Source organism: Myxine glutinosa, chromosome 2 (genome assembly GCF_964187855.1).
Source record: "Myxine glutinosa chromosome 2, kmMyxGlut1.1, whole genome shotgun sequence".
Classification (NCBI taxonomy): Eukaryota; Metazoa; Chordata; class Myxini; order Myxiniformes; family Myxinidae; genus Myxine; species Myxine glutinosa.
In genome coordinates this window covers 151,023,679-151,046,718 of record NC_136262.1, presented here as the reverse complement: position 1 = coordinate 151,046,718, position 23,040 = coordinate 151,023,679, and the positions used below count along the sequence as shown (strand labels likewise).

The window sequence follows — 23,040 nt, the reverse complement described above, 5'->3', positions numbered from 1 at the left end:
GAGTGGTGAAGATGGTGTTGAGGTCATTAGGGTCTCCTTCAATAACTGGGAGGAACTCGATCTGTGTGCTCTGCTTTGCATCATTAGCATGGATTCTCTTCATCCAGCCATTCCAGTTGGAGTGTGGGAACTCAGGATCGTTGGCTTTGATCACCCACCCCGCTGCCCAGAGTGTGTCACCTGGAGTGAGGAGTGGCTGATCATGAGCCAGGGAGGAGGAAAGCTCAGCGAGGGGGAGAAACATGATCGCGTTCGTTCCTATCTGTTTCCTGTTCGTAAATGGAATAATCTTTACTTCAGTTCCTCTCAGGATCTTAGCTTTGTCAAGTGCCTTCAACTTCACCCGGGGGAAAGCTGCTGTTGTCTGTGGATCTGGCAAAGGTGGTGCCGGAGAGGTGACTTCGATCCAACCCATTGAGTGAAAGGGAGTGTTTCCGTGAATAGAGACAATGTTTAAATCTATATTGTCTCCAACAAACTGAGTGACTGCATTGTTTGTTTCCCCAACCTCCATAAAGACCACCTGATCATTACTTGACAATTCACTTTCACTGGCTGGCACTTTGGCTGTCATCACTGATTGATCCTCAAGCGCAGCATCAACCGCAACCTCATCATTGATCTGTTCATCGGTTTCCTCCACAATGGTGTCAAGAGTGCCAGAAGTATCTGGAACATCATCTCCACTCCTACTATTAAGGAAGCAGTATTTGTAGTTTTGTGTCTCCGTGTAAGACTCAGTGTATCCCAGCCGGTGGAACTTGTTGAGCATCCATTTTGACCCAAATCTATGATCAAGTTGTATGGCAAGCCCCATTTGGTGTGGCAATACTCCAGACCGAGGTCGACAGGCCTTAATAAAATTCTGCCCCCAAACGGCAACTCTTTCGTCTGTCTTGACAATCGGTCTCAAGAACATCTGAAGGCTTGCAGGAACAAGTGTCAGCTGACTATCGATGTCAGTCATACTGTGTGTGGTGGGGTATGACTTTGGACCTAAATCAATCAAGGCAATATCATTGGATATGAACTTGAGTGCCGTCTTTATGATCTGAGTCTTCTCATCTCCATGGTCAAGATTAGCATGATGCTCTCGCAGAATATTGTCGGTGCCATCTTTGAGACAGAGTACATCTGCCCTTCTTTCCTGTGTTGTGAAATACAAGGTGTCTTCGTATTTCTCTAGAAGTTTTATCTTTAGCCAATGCTTTGAATAAGAAAGGCTCTTCTCTGGTGACTGATCAAACTCCTGCAGCTTTTCATGGACTTGGTCCATGTTCATTACCCCATGCTCTAATTCTGAGTCTAACCATTCGCAGAATTCAATAAAAACTGCCTCTCGCTCCTCATCAATACTCCTCTGTCCTCTCTTCCTTTTTCCTTCCTCATCAGTCTTGGACAAACTGTCACCTCTCGCAAACATAAGTTTGCATCGCAAATGGTACAGTGTTTCTTCTGCTACCAAGTCGTTGATCCCTTCCAGGCGTCCAGTGACTTCAGTGCCCCAGTCATCCCCGCGACTCCGTGCTGTCTTCAGCAAGCTTGCCTTCAGTGTATCTGCAGTCAAATTATCTGGCACTCTGTATTTCTTTCTAGCTTGTGCTGGATTATTTTTGTAGAGCTGGGCTGGTTGGTTGCAAAGAATGCATACATCCTTATACAGGAGGTCAACTGACTGTGATCTTCTAGAACTGCAGCCAGTTGATGAACTGAACTCACAAGTAGTGCGTCTTCTCTTCAACTTTGATGACTCTTTCTCTGCCTTTGATGCTTGAGCTGACTTATTGGTGGTTGCAACAAAGTTGTTGTACAGATCATTTTTACACTTCTGGTGGTACCTCAGTTTTCCTTCCTTTTGAGCCTCCTTCATATGTTCCACAACAGTAACATTTTCGACAGTTTCTGCTTGTTTCAATAAAGTTGAGTATCCCTTTGGAGTTGCCTGTATGAGCCTTTCAACTGGTGTATCCGAGCGTGCACAGATGAAGCAATTGAGCACAGGTGGAGTAACGTCTTCATCCATATTGCTAGACTCCATGTCCTGCAAAGTAGAAAATGAGATATATTTAGAAATTATTTTTCCACAAAGGAGTGTCTGTGGTGAAATATAAATGTTAACAATCAACTCAGAATCATGAAAAACCCTTATTTGACCCCTCATAAGTTACTTAAGGGCCGATTAAAAAAAAAAAAAAAATTCTCGAATAATTTTTCGCTACCCGAATTCAACAGCTTTTTTTCTGGGTTTCCCACGGGAGTTGACCTTCAACATTTTAACACATGTTATTACACACCTTTCCAAACATATTGGTGAAGAAATTTTTTGGTAACAATTTAGTTAACAGATTTTCATATGTTTCCCTTACTATTAGCCATGATCTCTTTTGGGCAAGCCACATTTCAAAGCTGGCCTCCAAAGCCAGATGCCGACTGGGCTTCCGCCGTTGTACAAAGCCCTTCCTTGGCACACCTGAGCTTTCCACCTACAAGGCTTTCACCTGCAGCATGATGTAGTACTGCTATCCTTCTGTGCTGGCTCCCCTGTCTCATACCTTGCTCAGATTGATGCCATGGAAACCAAGGTTGAAGATCAATGTAATCTCTCATGATGAAGTTGAGTCTATGGGCCTATCACTTCACCATTGCAGACAGGTTGCTTGTCACTGTCTTCTCCCTCCCCATTTCTGGTCGTTTGCACCCTCTTTTCTCTCCGTGCTCTGCACCCAATCCCCCGCCCCATGTATCTCGAGGAAGCACGCAGTTCACCAGCAAACCCCTCCTAGTGAAACTGCCTATTCCAAAACCACTGCTCACCACTCATTTATTCCTTCCCCCCCCCCCCCCCCCCGCCTGTGCAACCAATGGAAGCAATGAAGAATGGAAAAGTGGGAGGGCCGACTGGAGTTGTGGGAGATATGTTGAAGGCAGCAGGAAGTTGGGGTGTGAAGAGAATGATAGAGATCTGTAATCTGGTGTTGAAAGAAGGCCGCATTCCAGGGGATTGGGAACTGAGTACCCTCGTCCCTCTATACAAGGGGAAAGGTGACCCTCTGGAGTGTGGCTCGTACCGAGCGATAAAGTTATTGGAGTATGGAATGAAGGTATTGGAAAGGGTGTTAGAGAGGAGGATAAGGAAGAAAGTGAAGATCGACGAAATGCAGTTTGGATTTATGCCAGGAAGAGGAACGACAGACGTGCTTTTCATTGCGAGGCAGTTGCAGGAGAAGTACATGGAAAAGAGGAAGAAGTTGTTTCTTGGGTTTGTTGATCTGGAGAAAGCATTCGATAGGGTTCCACGCAAAGTATTGACATGGGCATTGAGGAAGTTAGGAGTGGAGGAATGGTTGATCAGAGTAGTGATGGCAATGTACAAAAGAGCGTGCACAGCTGTAAGGACGAAGGACGGGAACAGTGGTGAGTTTGAGGTGAAGGTGGGAGTGCATCAGGGGTCGGTACTAAGTCCACTACTATTTGTAGCTGTGATGGAGGTGCTGGCTCAGAACGTAAAGGAGGGTTTACCGTGGGAGTTGTTGTATGCAGATGATCTGGTGTTGATTGCGGAAAGTATGGATGGACTGAAGGAAAAGATGAACAAGTGGAAGGAATGTATGGAGACAAAAGGTCTGGAGGTGAATATCGGAAAGACGAAGGTGATGGCAAGTGGTAAAGCATGTGGTGAGGTGGAAAGAACTGAGAAGTGGCCCTGTGCTGTGTGTAGGAAGGGTGCCGGAGTGAATTCCATTCAATGTACAATGTGCGCTGAGTGGGTTCATCAAAAATGTCGTGGTCTGAGAGGGTCATTAACCAGTGTGGCAGCTACATTCAAATGTAAGGTGTGCGCAGAGGGAGCTGCAGATGGAGGAAATGCTGAGTTGGATCTTGGAGACGGCATGAAGCTGGAAGGTGTGAAAACATTTTGCTACCTCGGAGACATGCTGAATGGAGAAGGTGAATCAGACTCGGCAACGGTTGCTAGAGTGAGATGTGCATGGAAGAAGTTTCGGGAACTGAGTGGTGTGCTGATGATGAGGGGAGTGTCGTTGAAGCTGAAGGGAAAGGTGTATGCTGCATGTGTGAGAAGTGTTATGATTTATGGGAGCGAGACATGGCTAATGAACGTAGAGCAGCAACGAAGGTTGGAAAGGGTGGAAATGCGAATGGTTCGACGGATGTGCAGAGTATCGTTGAGAGAGAGGAAGACAAATGATAAATTGCGAAAGATGATGGGAATAGAGCCTGTGATTGATGCTGTGAAGAGGAACAGGTTGAGATGGTTTGGTCATGTGTTGAGGAAGGATGAAAGTGACTGTTTGAGAAGAGTGATGGAAATGAATGTAGAAGGAAGTAGAGGACGGGGAAGACAGAGAAAGACTTGGCTGAAGATGGTCGAAGAAGAAATGCGGGCAAGGGGGTTAACAAGGAGAGATGCAGAAAATAGGGCAAAATGGATAAGATTGTCATGGGGACCGCAAGGCTAACCCCCGCTCTAGTAGGGAAAATGGCCTTTAAAATGCATGTTGTTTGTTGTTGTGCAACCAACTTCCACACTCTCTTCAATCCTATTCTCCCCTCTACATCTTCAAGATGGCTATTCACCACCATCTCAGATCATCCTCCATCCAAAACCATCATCTTTTCTACACCCTTTAACTCCCCCAACCCCATATTGAGCACCTCCTGCGTTCTCCCCTACCCCTCATCATCCGTTTTCCTTGTGTCTGGCTCTGTCTACTTTCTCCCTCTGCCCTACTATTGGCGTTTCCCTTTTCTCCTGCTGTTCCTTTAATGTTGTGTTCTTCGTCTCTTCTGTGTCCTAGTTCTTCCACAAGCCGTGTTCGTTTGTGTGTGTGTGTGTGTGTGTGTTTTTGTTTGTGTGTGTGTTTTGTGTAAAAATTTGAATCGGAGATTGGTCGTTTTTTTTTTTCACTTTGAAGACGGACTGAATTTGGTGTGTAGATAAATGAAGGAAGCGGTGCTTTACAAAAGCAAATAAAAACTTTTGATCCACTTCCACTTTTTTGAAGTACCAACTTCTGTCCTGGAAGTCCTTGGTGTCCTTGTGTTTTATACTTCTCCCACCCCCCCCCCCCCTCCCTTCCCACGCCTCCTTCCCCCAAGCCCTCTCCCTCCCACACATCTCCCTGCTCTCAAATGTTGTGTTTGTGTGCTTCCCCTTCGCTCCCCATCTTGTCTTCCGCTCCCTCTTTTTATATATTTTGTTTGTCTGGTTGATTTGTTTGTGAAGTAAATGTTAGCTCTTTCACGAGCCTCGATTCAGTATACAAAAAAAAAAAAAAACCGTTTATATTATATGTACTTGCTAATTTTCATTGTTTCCATCCCACTTGCAGGATTCTTGCTTCATCTTTTAGAGGTCGCTATGGCGATATCAGTTACTATGTGCATGTTGAGCTGCAGTGCCAAGGACGTCGCACGTGCAGTGTTCAACGGCAATTTTTTGTTGTGCAGCATGTGGATTTGAGCACACCTGTACTACAGGTTAGTATTTCATTGTGATAAGTGAAATAATTCTGGGGTGTTTGAGTGTTGGAGGACCTGGGTATAAATATGGGCAAGGTATTGATACTCATATGGTATGCAAAAATTATGCCAATTTTAAAATAATTTTATCTCAAAATTGGGCTCTCAAAATCGATGCAAATCCAACTAAATCTTTGCGGAGGTGTGCCGCACCTGGCGGAGTTGTTTTTCCAAGTACATTTCCTAATTTGGAAAGAAGGTCATTGAGACTGAGCTGATCATTGATTGAGATCTGAAATAAAGGTGAATACAGCATAGTTGAGCAGAAGCAGGCCGATGAGGGGATGTCTTGTGCAAGGCTTGACACTAACAGTTTCCTAGGGCAACCAAGATTTGGCGTCGGGCAACCAAGATTTTGCGTTTGGTTTCCTGGGTCGGGCAACCTCATTAATTTGCCTTTGAACGTTCACATTGACCCTGTGATGTACGAAACTACCTCCTGCATCAATAATAAAAGTTAACTGTAATGTGTTTGTTGCTCGTGATGTTGTGCATGAGCGCAGAGGTAATCTGTATACCCACCGGTCGCATTCCCGCATTTCCATGTGCGTACCTTTGAAGACTGGAATCCATGATTACGTACGGCCTTTCACGAAACCAACTGTGTATTCGACCTGAACGAACCTTGCTCGGCACTCGTGGTAGCTTGCACACCAAACCAAGTTACGATTGTCGAGTAGAATACTCATTGCTTGAAAGTTATTGTGCCAATTGACAATAATTGTTGCGATGTTCGTTTAAATCCATGGATGACCCAATTGATGTTTTTGGGTTTGTGTGGAGCAGTGGCGTGCTGATGATGAGGGGAGTGTCGTTGAAGCTGAAGGGAAAGGTGTATGCTGCATGTGTGAGAAGTGTTATGATTTATGGGAGCGAGACATGGCTAATGAACGTAGAGCAGCAACGAAGGTTGGAAAGGGTGGAAATGCGAATGGTTCGACGGATGTGCGGAGTATCGTTGAGAGAGAGAGGAAGACAAATGATGAATTGCGAAAGATGATGGGAATATTGCCTGTGATTGATGCTGTGAAGAGGAACAGGTTGAGATGGTTTGGTCATGTGTTGAGGAAGGATGAAAGTGACTGGTTGAGAAGAGTGATGGAAATGAATGTAGAAGGAAGTAGAAGACGGGGAAGACCGAGAAAGACTTGGCTAAAGATGGTGGAAGAAGAAATGCGGGCAAGGGGGTTAACAAGGAGAGATGCAGAAAATAGGGCAAAATGGAGAAGATTGTCATGGGGACCGCAAGGCTAACCCCCGGTCTAGCAGGGAAAATGGCCTTTAAAATGCATGTTGTTGTTTTGTTGTTGTGGAGCACTCGCATATGATTCAACTCGGGTTGCTTAAAGTCCATTGGGAGAGACAACCTTGTTAGCTTCTTTAGCTTTCGTAATTTAAAATGAAGGCAGTTTCAGAATTGGGTTATTTGCCTTTTATGTGGAATCTTTCTTTTGATCATCATGTGGTTTGATAATTGGACCTTCGCCCGAATTTGATGTTCATGATTATTTGTTATTTTGTCATTATTAATGGATTCTGATTTATTTATTTTTCAGTCATCAGTGGCAGCTGCTGGTGAGAAGACTGTCGGCATCTGGAAAATGTCTGGACCTGTTTCTCTAAGTGCGAAGATAAACCGAGGAGGATATTGTCCTGGTATGTGAAGTTTGTGGCTGTACTCGTAAAGAATATAATTTTCCTTTTCATCCTTTATTGATTTATTTTCAACCATAGGTAAACAAATTTTAATTGTAGACCAGTTAAGATGCGGTTGGAATGTCTACTGGCAATGGACATGTTAAGATGTTTGTGTGTGTTATTGAAATGGCCACATCCTTGTGCTGCGCAGTAATTTTGGATAGGTACCTAATGCTGTACCGATGTACGGATCATGTATTTTCCACGTGAAAATGCTATGAAATAAAGGATGGGAGCAGCAAATATACTTCATAGGCTGAGCTGAACAGCTTACATTTTGTATCCGCACTGATAGGCCGGATCTGGATCCAGACCTGAATCAAAATCTAATTGGCTTGTTCTTGTCACCTACACAACTCGTACGCCAAGTTTAGTCATAATCCATCCACAACTGTTTGAGATATCGTGTTATGTATCATTTTTGGTCCAATCTCTCGATGGTGAAGAATCACCTGATTTTTTTTTTTTAAATCATCTTATCTGGATGGAGATCATCACCAGAATGGATTCAATTAGTCCTTGTCACACACCCACCAAGTTTTGTTCGAATCCGTCCATAACTTTGGGGTATGCTGCTCTCACAGACAAACAGCTGTGAAAGCAACCTCCTTCCACCTCCGGTAATGAATGAATGAATGAATGATCGTTTTAAGGCCATTTTCCCCGCTAGAGCGGGGGTTAGCCTTGCGGGCCCCATGACAGTCATGGTTCCCTGTTTGAGGCAATGTTTTTATGGCCGGATGCCCTTCCTGACGCCAACCCTGACAGATGCCGGATGCCTGCCAATCCTGACAAATCTCACACTCTTATGATGTCTCTCCGAAAAGACCGACTGGACAACCCTCCCCATCCACTTTCTGAATAATCCTCTCCAAGAAGTTCTGTCACTCAAGCTTTTGGGTCTCACTATCTGCCATGATCTTTCCTGGAAAAACCACATTTCAAATCTGGCCTCCAAAGCCAGTCGCCGACTGGGCATCCTCCATCGTGCGAAGTCCTTCCTTGGCACACCTGAGCTCCTCACCACATACAAGGCTTTCATCCGCAGCTCAATGGAATACTGCTCTCCCCTCTGGGCTGGTGCTCCTGCCTCACACCTAGCTCGCCTTCGCGCTGTTGAAACCAAAGCATTCAGAATCATTGGAATCTCCCGCGATGAAGCTAACTCCAAGGGCCTCTCACTCACTCACCGCAGGCAGGTTGGTGGTCTTTCCGTCTTCTACCGACTCCTCTCTGGCCTTGCCCCCCCCAGCTCTCTCTGGGCTCTGTCCCGCAAATATTCCTCCAGGTCGCACAAGATCTGCCTGCAACCCTCTTTTGGTTAAACTGCCAAAATCAAGACTCTCTGCTCACCTTCACTCCTTCATTCCTCTTTTCTCCCGCCTCTGGAACAAACTCCCTCACTCTCTTCAATCCCACTCCTCTCTCCAGGTCTTTAAAACAGCTGTTCACCACCATCTCTTATCTTCCCCCATCCAAAACCTTGATCTTTTCTACCCCCGCTAATTTCACCCCAATTCCCCTTTTTGAAATACAAACTTCTGTCCTGGAAGTCCTTGGTGTCCTTGTGCTTTATACTTCTCCCTCCCCCCCCCCCCCTTCCCATGCCTCCTCCCCCCGGGCCCTCTCCCTTCCACACATCTCCCTGCTCTCGGATGTTGTGTTTGTGTGCTTCCCCTTTTCTCCCCATCTTGTCTTCCGCTCCCTCTTTTTGTGTATTTTGTTTGTCTGGTCGATTTGTTTGTGAAGTAAATGTTAGCTCTTTCACGAGCCTCGATTCAGTATGCAAAAAACAAACAAACAAAAAAAAAACCCTTGGTCACGCTCTTACGATGCGCAGGGATGCGGTGTACCTATTCTAAATCGGGGTACACACCGGGATCATTCATCCCAGCAAGCTGGTACTCAATTTGCCGACCTCGGAAGGATGACAGGCTGAGTCAACCCCCCTGACGTTAATTCAGCAATCGACCGGGATTCGAACCCAGGATCCGAGGATCCCAAGCCGGCACCCTAACCGCTAAGTCAACACCAGGGAATGGAGGTAAACAATTCCTCTCCAACAATATGACTGCCATTAAAACAAATGTACTGACCTCCTTTGAGCTTTCACGTCTACCCCTCCCGGAATCGCAACATCCTGCCACTTCAACCCCTCATGTAAATATTTTGTGATCAATTAGATTAATGTATATACCTGAGGATTGTTAGAAATGGTAGGATTTTAAACTAAATATGAGCACTATTTGGCAAACTTGTCAGGCTTTATCAATGCCTTCAGGGCCGAACCCAGCTGCCATCATGTCAGAGCTGCATTCTGCAATGATGTCACTCTGTGAGTCAAGTGTTTTGAGTTGGAAAAATATCGCACAGAGAAATGTTTTTGTTTTTCCATCACAGTGGAATAAAAAAAAAAGATTTAAAGAGAGTGGAATAAAGGTCAAAATAATTTTTGGTTTTGTACCAGAACCCTCGGGCAAGCTTGAGGCATGAGATGCAATTCTTGATGTCATGATTGGGAGAGCATACATAGTACCACATATGATAAATAAGATTGATGGAGTACCATATTTGATCGATATGCTGCAAGTTTTCACAAAAGTTGTGACAGTGTGAGCTTTGTTCATAGAAAATCAAAATAAATGATAATGCTGCATCATGACTTTAGCCAAGGCTCAGATTGGGTTAACTTCTCCACACTGTAGGTTTCACCTCTTATTATCTCCGCCACCATAGGTGGATGGAGGTTATGTTTTCACTCCTGTCTGTTACTTGGCCAAAATTTTTGTGTGTGCGTGCGTGCGTCCATCCGTCCGTCCGAGCCCGAGTGTCCGACTGCTCACTTATACTTGCCTACAGGTCACAGTTTTAAACCTATTTTCACGAAACTTCACCAAATGGTAGAGTTTGTGGTCTGACAAAATCCTATATATTTTTGAGGTCAAAAGGTCAACATAGTGTCAACCCCTTTTTTCGAATTTCTAAAATCCTCAATTTTCATCTGATTTACTTGAAACTTAAAAGTGATTTTCATAGCTTACTGAAACCAACCACCAGCTATTTTTGAAGTCAACATAGGCCATATTTCTAAAGTTGTCAATTTTCATCCGATTAACTTAAACTTTGAAGACTATTTGCATATCAGGTCACTGAATTCAACCATTAATTATTTTTGAGGTCAATGGGATGCTCTACTGAGTACCATTCTACTTTTTTCTGTTTTTGCCAAGTGTCGCTCTACGAGTGATTTTTCATTTGTTCGTTTGTCTGTCTGAACAAGTTATCTCAAAAAGTTGGAGACTGATTCGGATGAAATTTGGCAGAGAGGTGGTGTATGTGACAAGGACGAAATGATTCAATTTTTGTGAAGATCCGGATTCGGATCCGGCTCGTATAATTTTTTCAAGTGATTCTTCACTATTTGGAGATAGAGCCAAAAACGATATATAACATGATATCTCAAAGTTGTGGACGTATTTGGACAAAACTTGGTGGAGAGGTTGTGTGTGTGACAAGGAAGAATCAAATGACATACAAAACATAAACTGTTTCGCCTTGTTTATTTATTTATTTTCCTTCCTTGCTGAAAGCAACCATTTAAATGGTATACTCGTGAGAATGCAAGACAGCCTCGATCCCAATATAATTTGGTGCTTTGTCCACCTACTTCAATATTATGGAAGAGAAAATGCTGGTGAGGGAGCAATGTTCAGCCAACTGTTATTTACCACCTGACGTCATCCCATAAGAGGTGGAAATGCCTCCAGGACCGAACACAGTTGCCTTCATGTCATGTAGCTACATTCCGCAATGACATCACTTTGTGAGTCAAGTGTTTGGAGTTGGAAAAATATCATGCAGAAAAATTTGTTTTTCGATCACAAAATGGAATAAAAAAAATTATTTCTTGAAGAAACTGGAATAAACGTCTAAATACTTTTATTTTGTGCTGTTTTGTTTTATATTTTGTACGTGGGATATTTGGTACCCTAGATTTTATCACAGGTGATGCTGTCACCTTTATCTTACTCCATCTTTGGCTTATCCCAATTTTACTTAAATATGAAAATAATCTTGATTGAATTTGTCAATGTCAAATGACTGACTTGAAATGACTTCCTGCATTTTAAGTAAGCGCTGTGTTCTGATATTGTCACGTTGTTTTAATAATATAATTAAAAAACAAAGCTGCGCTTTCCTTCTCCTCCCCCCACCCCACCCCCACCCTGTCGTCTAATTTGTATAATCGTGCATCTATCTCACCTGATGAAATGCCTTGTTTTTTTTTGTAGGAGAGCTGTTGCACATCCATGCAGAAGTAGAGAACTGTTCCTCGCGCCTCGTCATACCTCAAACTTCACTGTGCCAGAAACAGACGTTCCTGGCACATGGTCGGACGCTCACATACACACACGCTGTTGCAGCAGTGCGTGGAGAGTCTATACCATCAGGAAAAAGGGAGTTCTGGGATGGGCAGCCCTTGCCAATCCCCAATGTCACACCATCTGTGCTTGACTGCAACATCATCCGTGTTGAGTACTTTTTAAAGGTGATTAAATAGCAGCGTATCCTTGTTTTATTCACGTTTCTCTGGTTTCTCAGATAGAGATGGCCTGTTTATAGCGAGTGTAATGCTGTACGTGCGTTCCCAATGCTGTATACTTGATGGTGAAGGTACGCATTACCCTCAACAGGTGTCTGTGAATATCCCTGGCTCCACAAAGTTGAGTGTAAAGCTGCCGCTGGTGCTGGGAACCATTCCATCACAACCTTGCAGTAGCCGCACCTCCAGCTTCAGCAGCCAGAGTCGCATAGCACTCTTACAGCCTTTGTGGACCACTCTAAACCTTGCTCTGCGCCTGCAGAGCCTTTTGCCCGAGCCACTGGAAGGTATGCTATCTAAAGTTATGGGAATGCATTATAAACTAGAAAGCATCTCTTGATGCAAAGCCCATCTGCGTCCATTTTGTACTCAAACTAAACTTCACGAAAACAACAGCTAAAAAACAAATTGTACATTTTATTCATTAATGTTCTCCATATTCCCATAATAATAATAATTCATTTATTTTGTATAGCGCTTTTCCAGAAGCCCAAAGGCGCTTAAATAAAGATTTGTTTAAATTTTGATGACAAAAGCTCATGTGGTGAGGTAGTTGTGGCCTGCACATGCACACTGAGGCTGAAATGGTAAATAACGAAACCTGGAAGCAATTACAAAACACGGCCATCTTGCACTAACACGTGACGGACAAGTTAATGACGTTTATTTCTACTTGATGTGACTTTCTCATTGACATTTTGACCCAATTATCAATTGGTATTCTCATGATTTTGTTTACCGGTGTGTACCCCGGTTTAGAATAGGTACATAGTATTCCTGCGTGCCGGAAGAGGCGACTAAAACGGTTGGCGTCAGGAAGGGCATCCGGCCATAAAACATTGTCTCAAGGGAACCATGACAATTACAACTACATTTGGGCAGCGTACAGCCCGAAGTACCCCGTGGGGGTCCTCACCCCCTCTCATCAAAAATCAAGGTGGAGAACCCGATCGACGCAAGGGTGGAAATCATTCCATTTATGACGACGAAACGTCTGATGCCCGACGTGGAGATCTGTTTCTGAGGTTTGGGACATGGAATGTGGAGACAATGACAGGGAGATCAGGAGAAGTGGTGGAAGTATTGGTCAGAAGAAGAGTGGACATATGTTGTGTGCAGGAGACGAGATGGAAGGGAAGTGGTGTGAGAATGGTGAAGGATAGGCAGGGACAGAAATACAAGTTTGTGTGGCAAGGGTGCCCAGAAGGCATGCATGGTGTTGGTGTCCTGTTTTCTGAGGAGTTTGTAGACAGTGTGGTGAGTGTGACTAGAGTGAGTGAAAGGTTGATGATGGTGAAAATGATGATTGGAAAGCTCTTGGTGAACGTCATCTCGGGATATTCTCCACGGGTCGGTCGGAGCGATGAAGAGAGGGACCAGTTCTGGTGTGCAATAGAGAAGCTGATGGAAAACGTGAAAGATGAGGAAGTTGTTGTGGTAGGAGGAGACCTAAATGGACATGTGGGAAGGAGTATGGACGGTTTTGAGGGAGTTCATGGGGGTTACGGATATGGTGTGAGGAATGGAGAAGGTGAAAGGATTTTGGAGTTTTCTGATGGAGCTGATTTGTTGATTTGTAATACTCAGTTCCAGAAAGCGGATAATAAGCTTGTTACATACACGCCAGGTGGGTCGATGACAACCGTTGACTACCTGATGGTGCGTAGGCGAGATAGGGGGCACCTCCGGGACACAAAGGTAATCCTGGGGGAGGAGGCTGTTTCACAGCACCACTTGGGTGTCTGCGACATAAGGGTGAAAGGTGCGAGGAAAGCTCGGCGGGTGAAGTACCAACCGAGAATGAAGGTGTGGAGGTTGAAAGAGGTGACAGTGAGGGAGGCATTAAAAGAGAGGCTGAGTATGGTCGAGGATGATGTGGTTGAGCTTGAAAGTGGTTGGATGTCAATGAAAGATAGACTTGGGAGCCGTTGGTGAGGTATGTGGATGGATAAAAGGACCACCGAGGCACTCAAACATGGTGGTGGGATGATGAAGTTGGAAAGAGGATTGACGAGAAGAGGAAGAAGTTCAAGGAGTGGCAGAAGGCGAAGGGTATGGGGGCAGAAAAGGTAGAACATGAAAGTTATAAGGCAGTCAAGAAGGCTGCAAAGAAAGATGGAGCAAAGGCGCAGGAGGCATATAGGAAAATGTTTGGAGAACGCTTGGATTCGGAAGAGGGTCACAGAGCGGTATTCAGGATTGCAAAGCAGATAGCGAAAGAGAGGTGTGATGTGATGGGGGTGAGTTGCTTGAAGGATGAAGTGGAACAAATTGTTGTGGACCCCAATGGAATTAAAGGAAGATGGAATAGATATATGGAAATGCTGTTGAATGCAGATAATGAATGGGATGGCAACGTAGAGAGTAACCCAGTTTTAGGACCGGCAGAGAAGATAACTGAGAAGGAAGTTGAGGAAGCGATAAAAGCAATGAAGAGTAAAAAAAAAAGCGGGAGGGCTGACGGGAGTTGTGGGAGATGTGTTGAAGGCAGCAGGAAGTTGGGGTGTGAAGATAATGACAGATCTGTAATCTGGTGGTGAAAGAAGGCCGCATTCCAGTGGATTTGGAACTGAGTACCCTCGTCCCTCTATACAAGGGGAAAGGTGACCCTCTGGACTGTGGCTCGTATAGAGCGATAAAGTTATTGGAGCATGGAATGAAGGTATTGGAAAGGGTGTTGGAGAGAAGGATAGGAAGAAAGTGAAGATCGACGAAATGCAGTTTGGATTTATGCCAGGAAGAGGAATGACAGACGCACTCTTTATTGTGAGGCAGTTGCAGGAGAAGTACATGGAGAAGAGGAAGAAGTTGTTTCTTGGGTTTGTTGATCTGGAGAAAGCATTTGATTGGGTTCCACGCGAAGTAGTGACGTGGGCATTGAGGAACTTCGGAGTGGAGGAGTGGTTGATCAGAGCAGTGATGGCAATGTACGAGACAGCGCGCACAGCTGTAAGGACGAAGGACGGGAACAGTGTTGAGTTTGAGGTGAAGGTGGGAGTGCATCAGGGGTCGGTACTAAGTCCACTACTATTTGTAGCTGTGATGGAGGTGCGGGCTCGGAATGTAAAGGAGGGTTTGCCGTGGGAGTTGTTGTATGCAGATGATCTGGTGTTGATTGCGGAAAGTATGGATGGACTGAAGGAGAAGATGAACAAGTGGAAGGAATGTGTGGAGGCAAAAGGTCTGAAGGTGAATATCGGAAAGACGAAGGTGATGGCAAGTGGTAAAGCATGTGGTGAGGTGGAAAGAACTGGGAAGTGGCCATGTGCTGTGTGCAGGAAGGGTGTCGGAGTGAACTCCATTCAATGTACAATGTGCACTGAGTGGGTTCATCAAAAATGTAGTGGTCTGAGAGGGTCATTAACCAGTGTGGCAGCTACATTCAAGTGTAAGGTGTGCACAGAGGGAGCCGCATATGGAGGAAATGTTGAGTTGGATCTTGGAGACTGCATGAAGCTGGAAGGTGTGAAAACATTTTGCTACCTAGGAGACATGCTGAATGGAGAAGGTGGATTAGACAACGGTTGCTGGAGTAAGATGTGCATAGAAGAAGTTTCGGGAACTCAGTGGCGTGCTGATGAAGATGGGAGCGAGACATGGGTAATGAACGTAGAGCAGCAACAAAGGCTGGAAAGGGTGGAAATGCCAATGGTTCGGTGGATGTGTGGAGTATCGTTGAGAGAGAGGAAGACAAATGATGAATTGCAAAAGATGATGGGAATAGAGCCTGTGATGGATGCTGTGAAGAGAAACAGGTTGAGATGGTTTGGTCATGTGTTGAGGAAGGATGAAAGTGACTGGTTGAGAAGAGTGATGGAAATGAATGTAGAAGGAAGTAGAGGATGGGGAAGACCGAGGAAGACTTGGCTGAAGGTGGTGGAAGAAGAAATGCAGGCAAGGGGGTTAACAAAATGGAGAAGATTGTCATGGGGCCTGCAAGGCTAACCCCTGCTCTCGCAGGGAAAATGGCCTTAAAATGCCTGTTGTTGTTGTTGTTGGTGTATAATAAGTTTGTTGAAAATTTGGTCAAAAGTTCAAATGGTTAATTGAAAAAGTTCTGACCTGAACATACATGCACACACACACACACGTGTGCGATTGCAAAACCCCATCTCCCACAGTGTGGGCGATGGGCTGGTTGTGCTGTACGTTGTAAACTACAGTACTGTACACTGAAAAGCTGAGATTTGCTCCACAAGGCAGCTTGTTTCCATGTTGCACATGCGACATTTCTGAATTTGCACACGCCTCTCTCTTTCATATTTTCTGATGACGCTTCATACCTACTTGTAACAAGTGCAGGGATGCATGATTTATTGCTTTCTTTGAGACACTGCATTATGAATGAATGAGCATTATGAGACCCTGCATTATGAATGAATGAGCGATTTCCTCGCAGAACCTCCGTCGTATAGCGAGGTCGTGACTGAGGACCAAAGAAGGTTGTTCCTTCACAGAGTGGAGCTGCAGGAAGATGCCAACATTACTTGCCTGCCTTGCCCACAGGAGTTTTTCCTGCAGCCTCCTCCTCTCTATTCTGAAGTACGATTCACGCAAATACCTTTGCCATTGCTTGTTTAACAAGTGTGTTCTGTGCACAGGTAATTTTAGACTGCACTTTCGTAATAACTGCTTTTTTTTTTTTAAACTTAAAAACCTTTGAAGATAAATTTAGGGCACACCAAACAATTTTTAGAGTACACAAAAATGGCAATTTTTTCCTTCTTTTAACCTAGTGGTTCATCAACTTTTGTGAACAGATTTCACAGTGAATAATCAATAAAATTGTAAAACATATTTCCTCATCCTGAGGCCATAGAATATAACAAATAATTGTTATATGAGGCCGAGTACAAATATTAGGTGCATTGCTGTTTTTGGAGTTATGGCAATAATTTGTAATTTGTTCAGGGTGCAGGCAATGGCTCTCGTAGTCATCATCGAAGATGATGTTGGATGTTTAACATCCACTGCCTAATGCCAGCAGACAGTTACCCACTTGACATCCATCAGGTGGATAGCGCACGGGGACGCAGCACTGGGACGGGGACGCAGCACTGGGACGGGGACGCAGCACTGGGACGGGGACGCAGCACTGGGACGGGGACGCAGCACTGGGACGGGGACGCAGCACATTCTGGTTGGAGAGTCACACCCAGACAAGATGGCTCAAAGAAAGGTAAGTGTGCTCACTACCTCTGACAACCTAATTAGTGTGGCCACAGTCTGCCAAGTGCAGTTCTTCAAATTTCAAAACGTATTTAACCAAATTGTCTGTTATAATGTAACTAATGATGTCACTGACATTGCAGCTAATCGGATACAAAGTGCATTTCACTGCAGTAACATCTGCTTTTTCTATGATTGTGAGTTTGTGGAGATGCACTATGGTGAGATTTTACCAAAATCATATTTACTTTTTTAAAATTTTTTTGTATACAAGATTGAGGCTCGTGTAAGAGCTAACATTGATCACAAAAAGAGACTGACACATAAAACATAATAAAGGGAGCGGGTTGTATCCCACTGATAGGCCGGATCTGCATTCGGACCTGAAGCAAAATCTATTGCGCGTGTTCTATTCTTGTCACATATGTCATATGAATAGATCACAAAATCTATTCTTGTCACATATGAAACTCATCCACCTTGTTTTGTCCAAATCCGTCCATGCTAGCGGCTAGGGTGCCGGTTTAGGGTCCTAGGATCCTGGGTTCGAATCCCGGTCAATCGCTGAATTAACGCCAGGGGGGTTGACTCAGCCTGTCATCCTTCCGAGGTCGGCAAATTGAGTACCAGTTCACTGGTATTTCCCTGCTTGTCGTTAAAGGCGGAAAAAGGGTTGGCGTCAGGAAGGGCATCCGGCCATAAAACATTGCTTCAAAAAGGGGACCGAAAAAACAACAACAACCACGGTTCCCGAAAAAGGCCAACCCCCGCTTGCGGGGAAAAATGGCCTCTAAAGGTGGTACTACAAGTCGTTTTTGGCCCTATTACTCATTAGTTAAGAATTACTTTTAAAAAAATTATCCCCAAAATCTAATCAGTTTATCCTCGTCACATCCAACCTCTCCACCAAATTCCGTCCGAATCCGTCCACAACCTTTTGAGATATACTGCTCACAGACATACAGACACAAAAACCAGACAGGGGAGAAAACATAACCTCCGTCCACCTTTGATGGCGGAGGTAAATATTGAATCTTGCACAAAATTGATAAAATTGAACATAAATACTCAAGTGGGGGACAGACGACAGTTCTGGATTTTATAAGGCTTTCCACTGACTGCCATTCAAATGACGCTTTTTTGCTGAAACTCTGCACCGATGCACCAGCTGTGTTTTATTATTGAAATTTAAACATTGCACAATTAAGTTTGCTTATGTACCACTCTATTGCTGATGTTTGTGCATAAACAAACTTGTGTGTAGCTGTATTGTATAAAATGGCACAAGCCCCAAATTAAAACTCCTGGATTCAAGTGAGGGATGGGGACAAATGTCATAACCAAGTTTTCAAAGGAAACGACTTTTGCATCAAACGTGAGCCAATGAGGAACAAGAATAATATTGATTGCAAAACGGTAAATGCAACAGTGCCTCTTCACCTGGCCCTCCATCTACTGTACTTCACATGGATAATAACCACATTTTCACCTCCTCACCCAGGCTCTTCATCTACTGTGTTGGACATATACAATTACCACATTTTCACATCTTCACCCAGGCTCTTCATCTACTGTGATGGACATATACAATTACCACATTTTCACCTCTTCACCCAGGCTCTTCATCTACTGTGATGGACATATACAATTACCACATTTTCACCTCTTCACCCAGGCCCTTCATCTATTGTGTTGGACATGTGCAATTACCACATTTTCCCCTCTTCAAACAATTTCCTGCCAATTCCACTCCCACCTCGCCACGTTCTCCGTGCTTTCATCCCCACCCAACAGTATGTGTGAATACACAAGTTATTACAAAATAATTAAATTTGCCAATTCATCAGATAAGTTGTGAATTTTAGTTCATTAATGATCAATGAGAGAGGGATACTTTATTCTTTATGGGTTTGACAAAATTAAAACCCTCCATGTCTTCTCTTGGGAGTGGAATGCATTGTATCATTTTTTTAGCTCACCCGGAATGAAGTTCAGGTGAGCTTATGCGATGGCGCGTCGTCAGTCTGTAAACACTTGAAACTTCTTCTCCGAAACCACTGATGGGACTGCGGCCAAATTTGACACAAGTGATATTTGTTGTGTTGTGACTAAAGTTTGTTCACGGCATTCGAAAAACATCGAGGTCTAAGGGGGGGGGGGGGCTACTGGGGGTTAAATTGGGTCCAGGTTTGACCTCCCAAAATAGATATTTGCTTTCTCTGAAACTACACACACGATTTCAATGAAACGTGACCACAACCTTCACCACCAGCGATGTACCAAAGTTTGTTCATGGCATTAAAAAAAATCTGCCCCTTTCGGAGTTTACGGGGGGGATTGGCCCCCAAAAATAGGTATTTGCTTTCTTCTCATAAACTACGCACACAATTTCGATGAAACTTCACCACAACCTTCATCACCCGTGATGTACCAACGTTTGTTCAAGGCAGAAGAAAAATTGAGGTCTGAGGAGGTAACCGGGGTTGGGGGACAGGGGTTGCCCCCCAAAATAGGTATTTTTTTTATTTGCTTGTTTAAAGTCTTATTATGTTAATATGATGCTACATGCTGTCCTGTCTTCTAGCAATCATTTAAATTGGTTTGAAATACCTTGTCAGTGCAGTATACTGTTTATTCTACCAGGTGAATGCCAGGGGTATTGCCCCTATGTTTTATTATTGATAACTGTTGTTTTCCTCTTGAGCTTTCCTCCAATATGTGACGAGCGGGGTTTTGGCTGGCATTTCATTTCTTTGATCAATTGCACAAATTTAAATTCCCAATAACCTCAAATTGTACAAGATTAAACAATAAATTACACCTGACCTAGAAAAATGGTGAACATGCACCCCAATTTTAACTCGATATGCATACCGATTGATAAATTAGCACCGGATGTTTGGAATTAACTTGCCTGGAAAATTTCACGAAAGCAATTTGAATTATCACTTGGTTAGAGATGGTAAACAGATGCATTAGTCTAATCTGACAAATGGAGCTATTAGTGCCTCTCATTCTCCCATGGAGGACTCGCCGACCCCACCACCCAGAGGTTGTTAAAAATAATTTAAATCGACAATTAAACTATTTGGATTGAATTTGAAATTTTGCTGTATTATTGAATTTCTTATTGTATACTTATTGTATACTGAACTGTATAAATATTGAAATTTTGCTGTATTATTGAATTTCTTATTGTATACTAGCCGAATGCACCTGGCGTTGCCTGGGTTCTTTTTGAATGAATTTACTACTATAATTCAGCTTTTACTCGCGGCCATAGAAGATTGACTACTATAATTCAGCTCAGCTTTTAATTGCGAAATGGGCCCAGACCGGCCTCGCCACCCAGCCTAAAACCTTCCTGGGGCCCGTCCCGACATTTTTAGTTCTTTTTGAATGAATTTACTACTATAATTCAGCTTTTACTCGCGGCCATAGAAGATTGACTACTATAATTCAGCTCAGCTTTTAATTGCGAAATGGGCCCAGCCCGGCCGAGGCTGCCTCGACCGGCCTCGCCACCGAGCCTAAAACCTCCCCGGGGCCCGTCCCGACATTTCTTGTGTTGGAGGTTTCCTCCTATCTTTCACCGTTCAGGAGATTAGCGCATGCAAACAAACAAAAACCTTCTTTTATGTATATAGATAGATGTTCCATAGTTGTTGTGGATGGAATATTCACATTTTTGAAGAGTAAGTGTTGCAAAGGCAATGCATGGTCACGTGTTCTGCAAGTTGAATCCTTGTGTACATCGTATTTGTCAATGTGCCCCATTGACTGACCTTGACCTTCTTCCACTTGCAGGTTAATCGGAACCCCCGGACACCTGTTTCCAACATCTGATGACCCACATTCTAACAGACGTTTGGAAAAACGCATCAGTTTTGGAGGACCGTGTTAAAAGGATTGTACGGTGGGCATTTGAGGAAAAGAACTTTGATGCACAATCTGAAGATGTTGAGCACGACAATGCTTGAGTACTCATTACATACCTGATTTAAAGTAGTTGAAAGGCATTCCAAAGGCAGTCACCACTTGAATTGATTTTAGATTTAGGCCACCACCTGGTGGCGTTCCATCATTCCTGTTGAGGCTCGGCGTCTATTTAAGATTATTAGGATTTGTGTTATCAATGCCAAAGTCTTACTGAAATACAATATTTGTGGTGAACGGAGATATTGGTACGTAACGGTGCTGTGAAATTACATGCTTTATTTTTATATTTTATTATTTTCTAGGTAATGCCATCAAATGCACAAATTGTGGAAGAGCTAAATGTTAAATATTGGCAACATTACTACAGAGACTTTTGTTTCGACATGTCCAATCTTTAATTGATTGTACTCAGGAAAATCTCAAATAAGGCTTGTATAAATAATGCCTGTTAAAATGTACAGTTCATTGTTCCTTCCATGTCATTATGTTTAAATGCCTTATCTGTGTTAGTTGTTTTTCTTATTACTAAATACAGAATTTGTATTTTATTTCGGTCATTAAAAGCTTTCATATGGTTGTCATTTTCCATTTTCTGATGTTTTTTTTTTCTGTGGGAGAGGGAGGGCTTGGGGGGGGGGGGGGGGGAAGAGGCATGGGAAGGGGCAGGGGTGGGAGAGGTTTAAAACACATGGACACTGCCAGGACTTCCAGGAAAGAGGTCAGTATTTCAAAAAAGTGGATCTGGGGTGAATTAACGGGGGTAGAAGAGATCAAGGTTTTGGATGGGGGAAGATAAGAGATGGTAAACAGCTGTTTTAAAGACCTGGCGGGAGGAGTGGGATTGAAGAGTGAAGGAGTGTTCCAGAGGCGGGAGTAAAGAATGAAGGAGTGAAGGTGAGAAGAGTCTTGATTTTGGCAATTTCACCAGAAGAGAGGGTGTTACGTGCTCCTCCCCAAACCCCGGTCACGGTGTACCTCCGAGCCTCGAGAGGAGTCATGGCAGAAAGATGTATTATTCTGTATGTCAAAGATCAATGGTAAAACCACACCAATTGTTACCAACAAACAAGTATTGTATTAAGGTCACACACGAATAACAGTACAATAACAATATTAATCAATTGTACAACCAATATATCATACCTATGATGGTACCATCAGTTTCGTACAATATAACTCACTGTGCTCCAAGTGAGCGAAAAGAACATTCCCAATGTCTCTATCCCAGCTTCAAACCAAAGTTGGTTCTGGCTTCAAGTCAAAGTCGATCCACTCCAGTGATCATCAGAACGATGTATCGAGACCAGAATCCCATTAGGTTGACAGTGACACTGCCAAAGATAGGCAAAAGTGTCCTCAAGAGGCGGTTGGGAAATCACACCTTTGTAAATCCCATTATGGACGTTCAACGGCTCCCAATCGACGAACCGCAAATTAACCTTCGGGTATGGATGTTCAACGGCTCTCAGACGGCGAACCGCAAATTCCCACTCGAAATCCACGTTACACACACACACACCAGATTAACGTCTGGATGGTTGTGAAAATGGTTGAAGCGAGGTGAAGAGCCTGGAGCGATCCGAAATAGGCGCGAGGCAAAATGGCCAACGGCCCGTACTCGAGACGTAACGGCACTCAAATGATTCTCTTCAGAATCGACTGCAAAACCTGACACGCAGGTTTATCTGTCACAGCGATAACAACTCTGTCGCAGGAATCCCTTTCCCAGGAAACCCCAAAGTTCACTAGTGACCCCCCGTTCCCTAGCGTTTGCTCAAAACCTCAATGCAGCTCGGTTTCTTGTCCACCTCACTCGCTCCGCCTCTTTCTCCTCTTCGTCTTCGTCCGGTTCCGGTTTCTTTTGAAACATTAACTTTTTTTACCTTTTGAAAATAGTAATCTCTATTTCACTTAAACGACAACAATAATTGTACATGCAACCAAAAATGTTTACAGTGGATGAGAACCACAACAACGGAAGTGACGAATCCGTAACGAGGGTTGCTTGCAGATCTTGTGTGACCTGTAGGAATATTTGGGGGACAGAGCCCAGAGAGAGCTGGGGGAGCAAGGCCGGAGAGGAGTCGATA

General features: G+C 43.9%; 1 protein-coding gene across 1 annotated transcript in view; it reads left to right on the top strand.

Moving 5' to 3' along the window:
* Positions 1 to 21,531, top strand: part of LOC137418799 (arrestin domain-containing protein 3) — a 36,439-nt gene extending 14,908 nt beyond the window's left edge. Inside the window, exons 3-8 of the mRNA XM_078771827.1 lie at positions 5,352 to 5,499; positions 7,098 to 7,197; positions 11,532 to 11,788; positions 11,934 to 12,129; positions 16,242 to 16,384; positions 20,819 to 21,531. Coding sequence (XP_078627953.1) covers positions 5,352 to 5,499; positions 7,098 to 7,197; positions 11,532 to 11,788; positions 11,934 to 12,129; positions 16,242 to 16,384; positions 20,819 to 20,857 — 883 coding nt within the window. The 3' untranslated portion in view covers positions 20,858 to 21,531. The remainder of the gene's footprint in view (positions 1 to 5,351; positions 5,500 to 7,097; positions 7,198 to 11,531; positions 11,789 to 11,933; positions 12,130 to 16,241; positions 16,385 to 20,818) is intronic.
* The last annotated feature ends 1,509 nt before the right edge of the window (positions 21,532 to 23,040 follow it).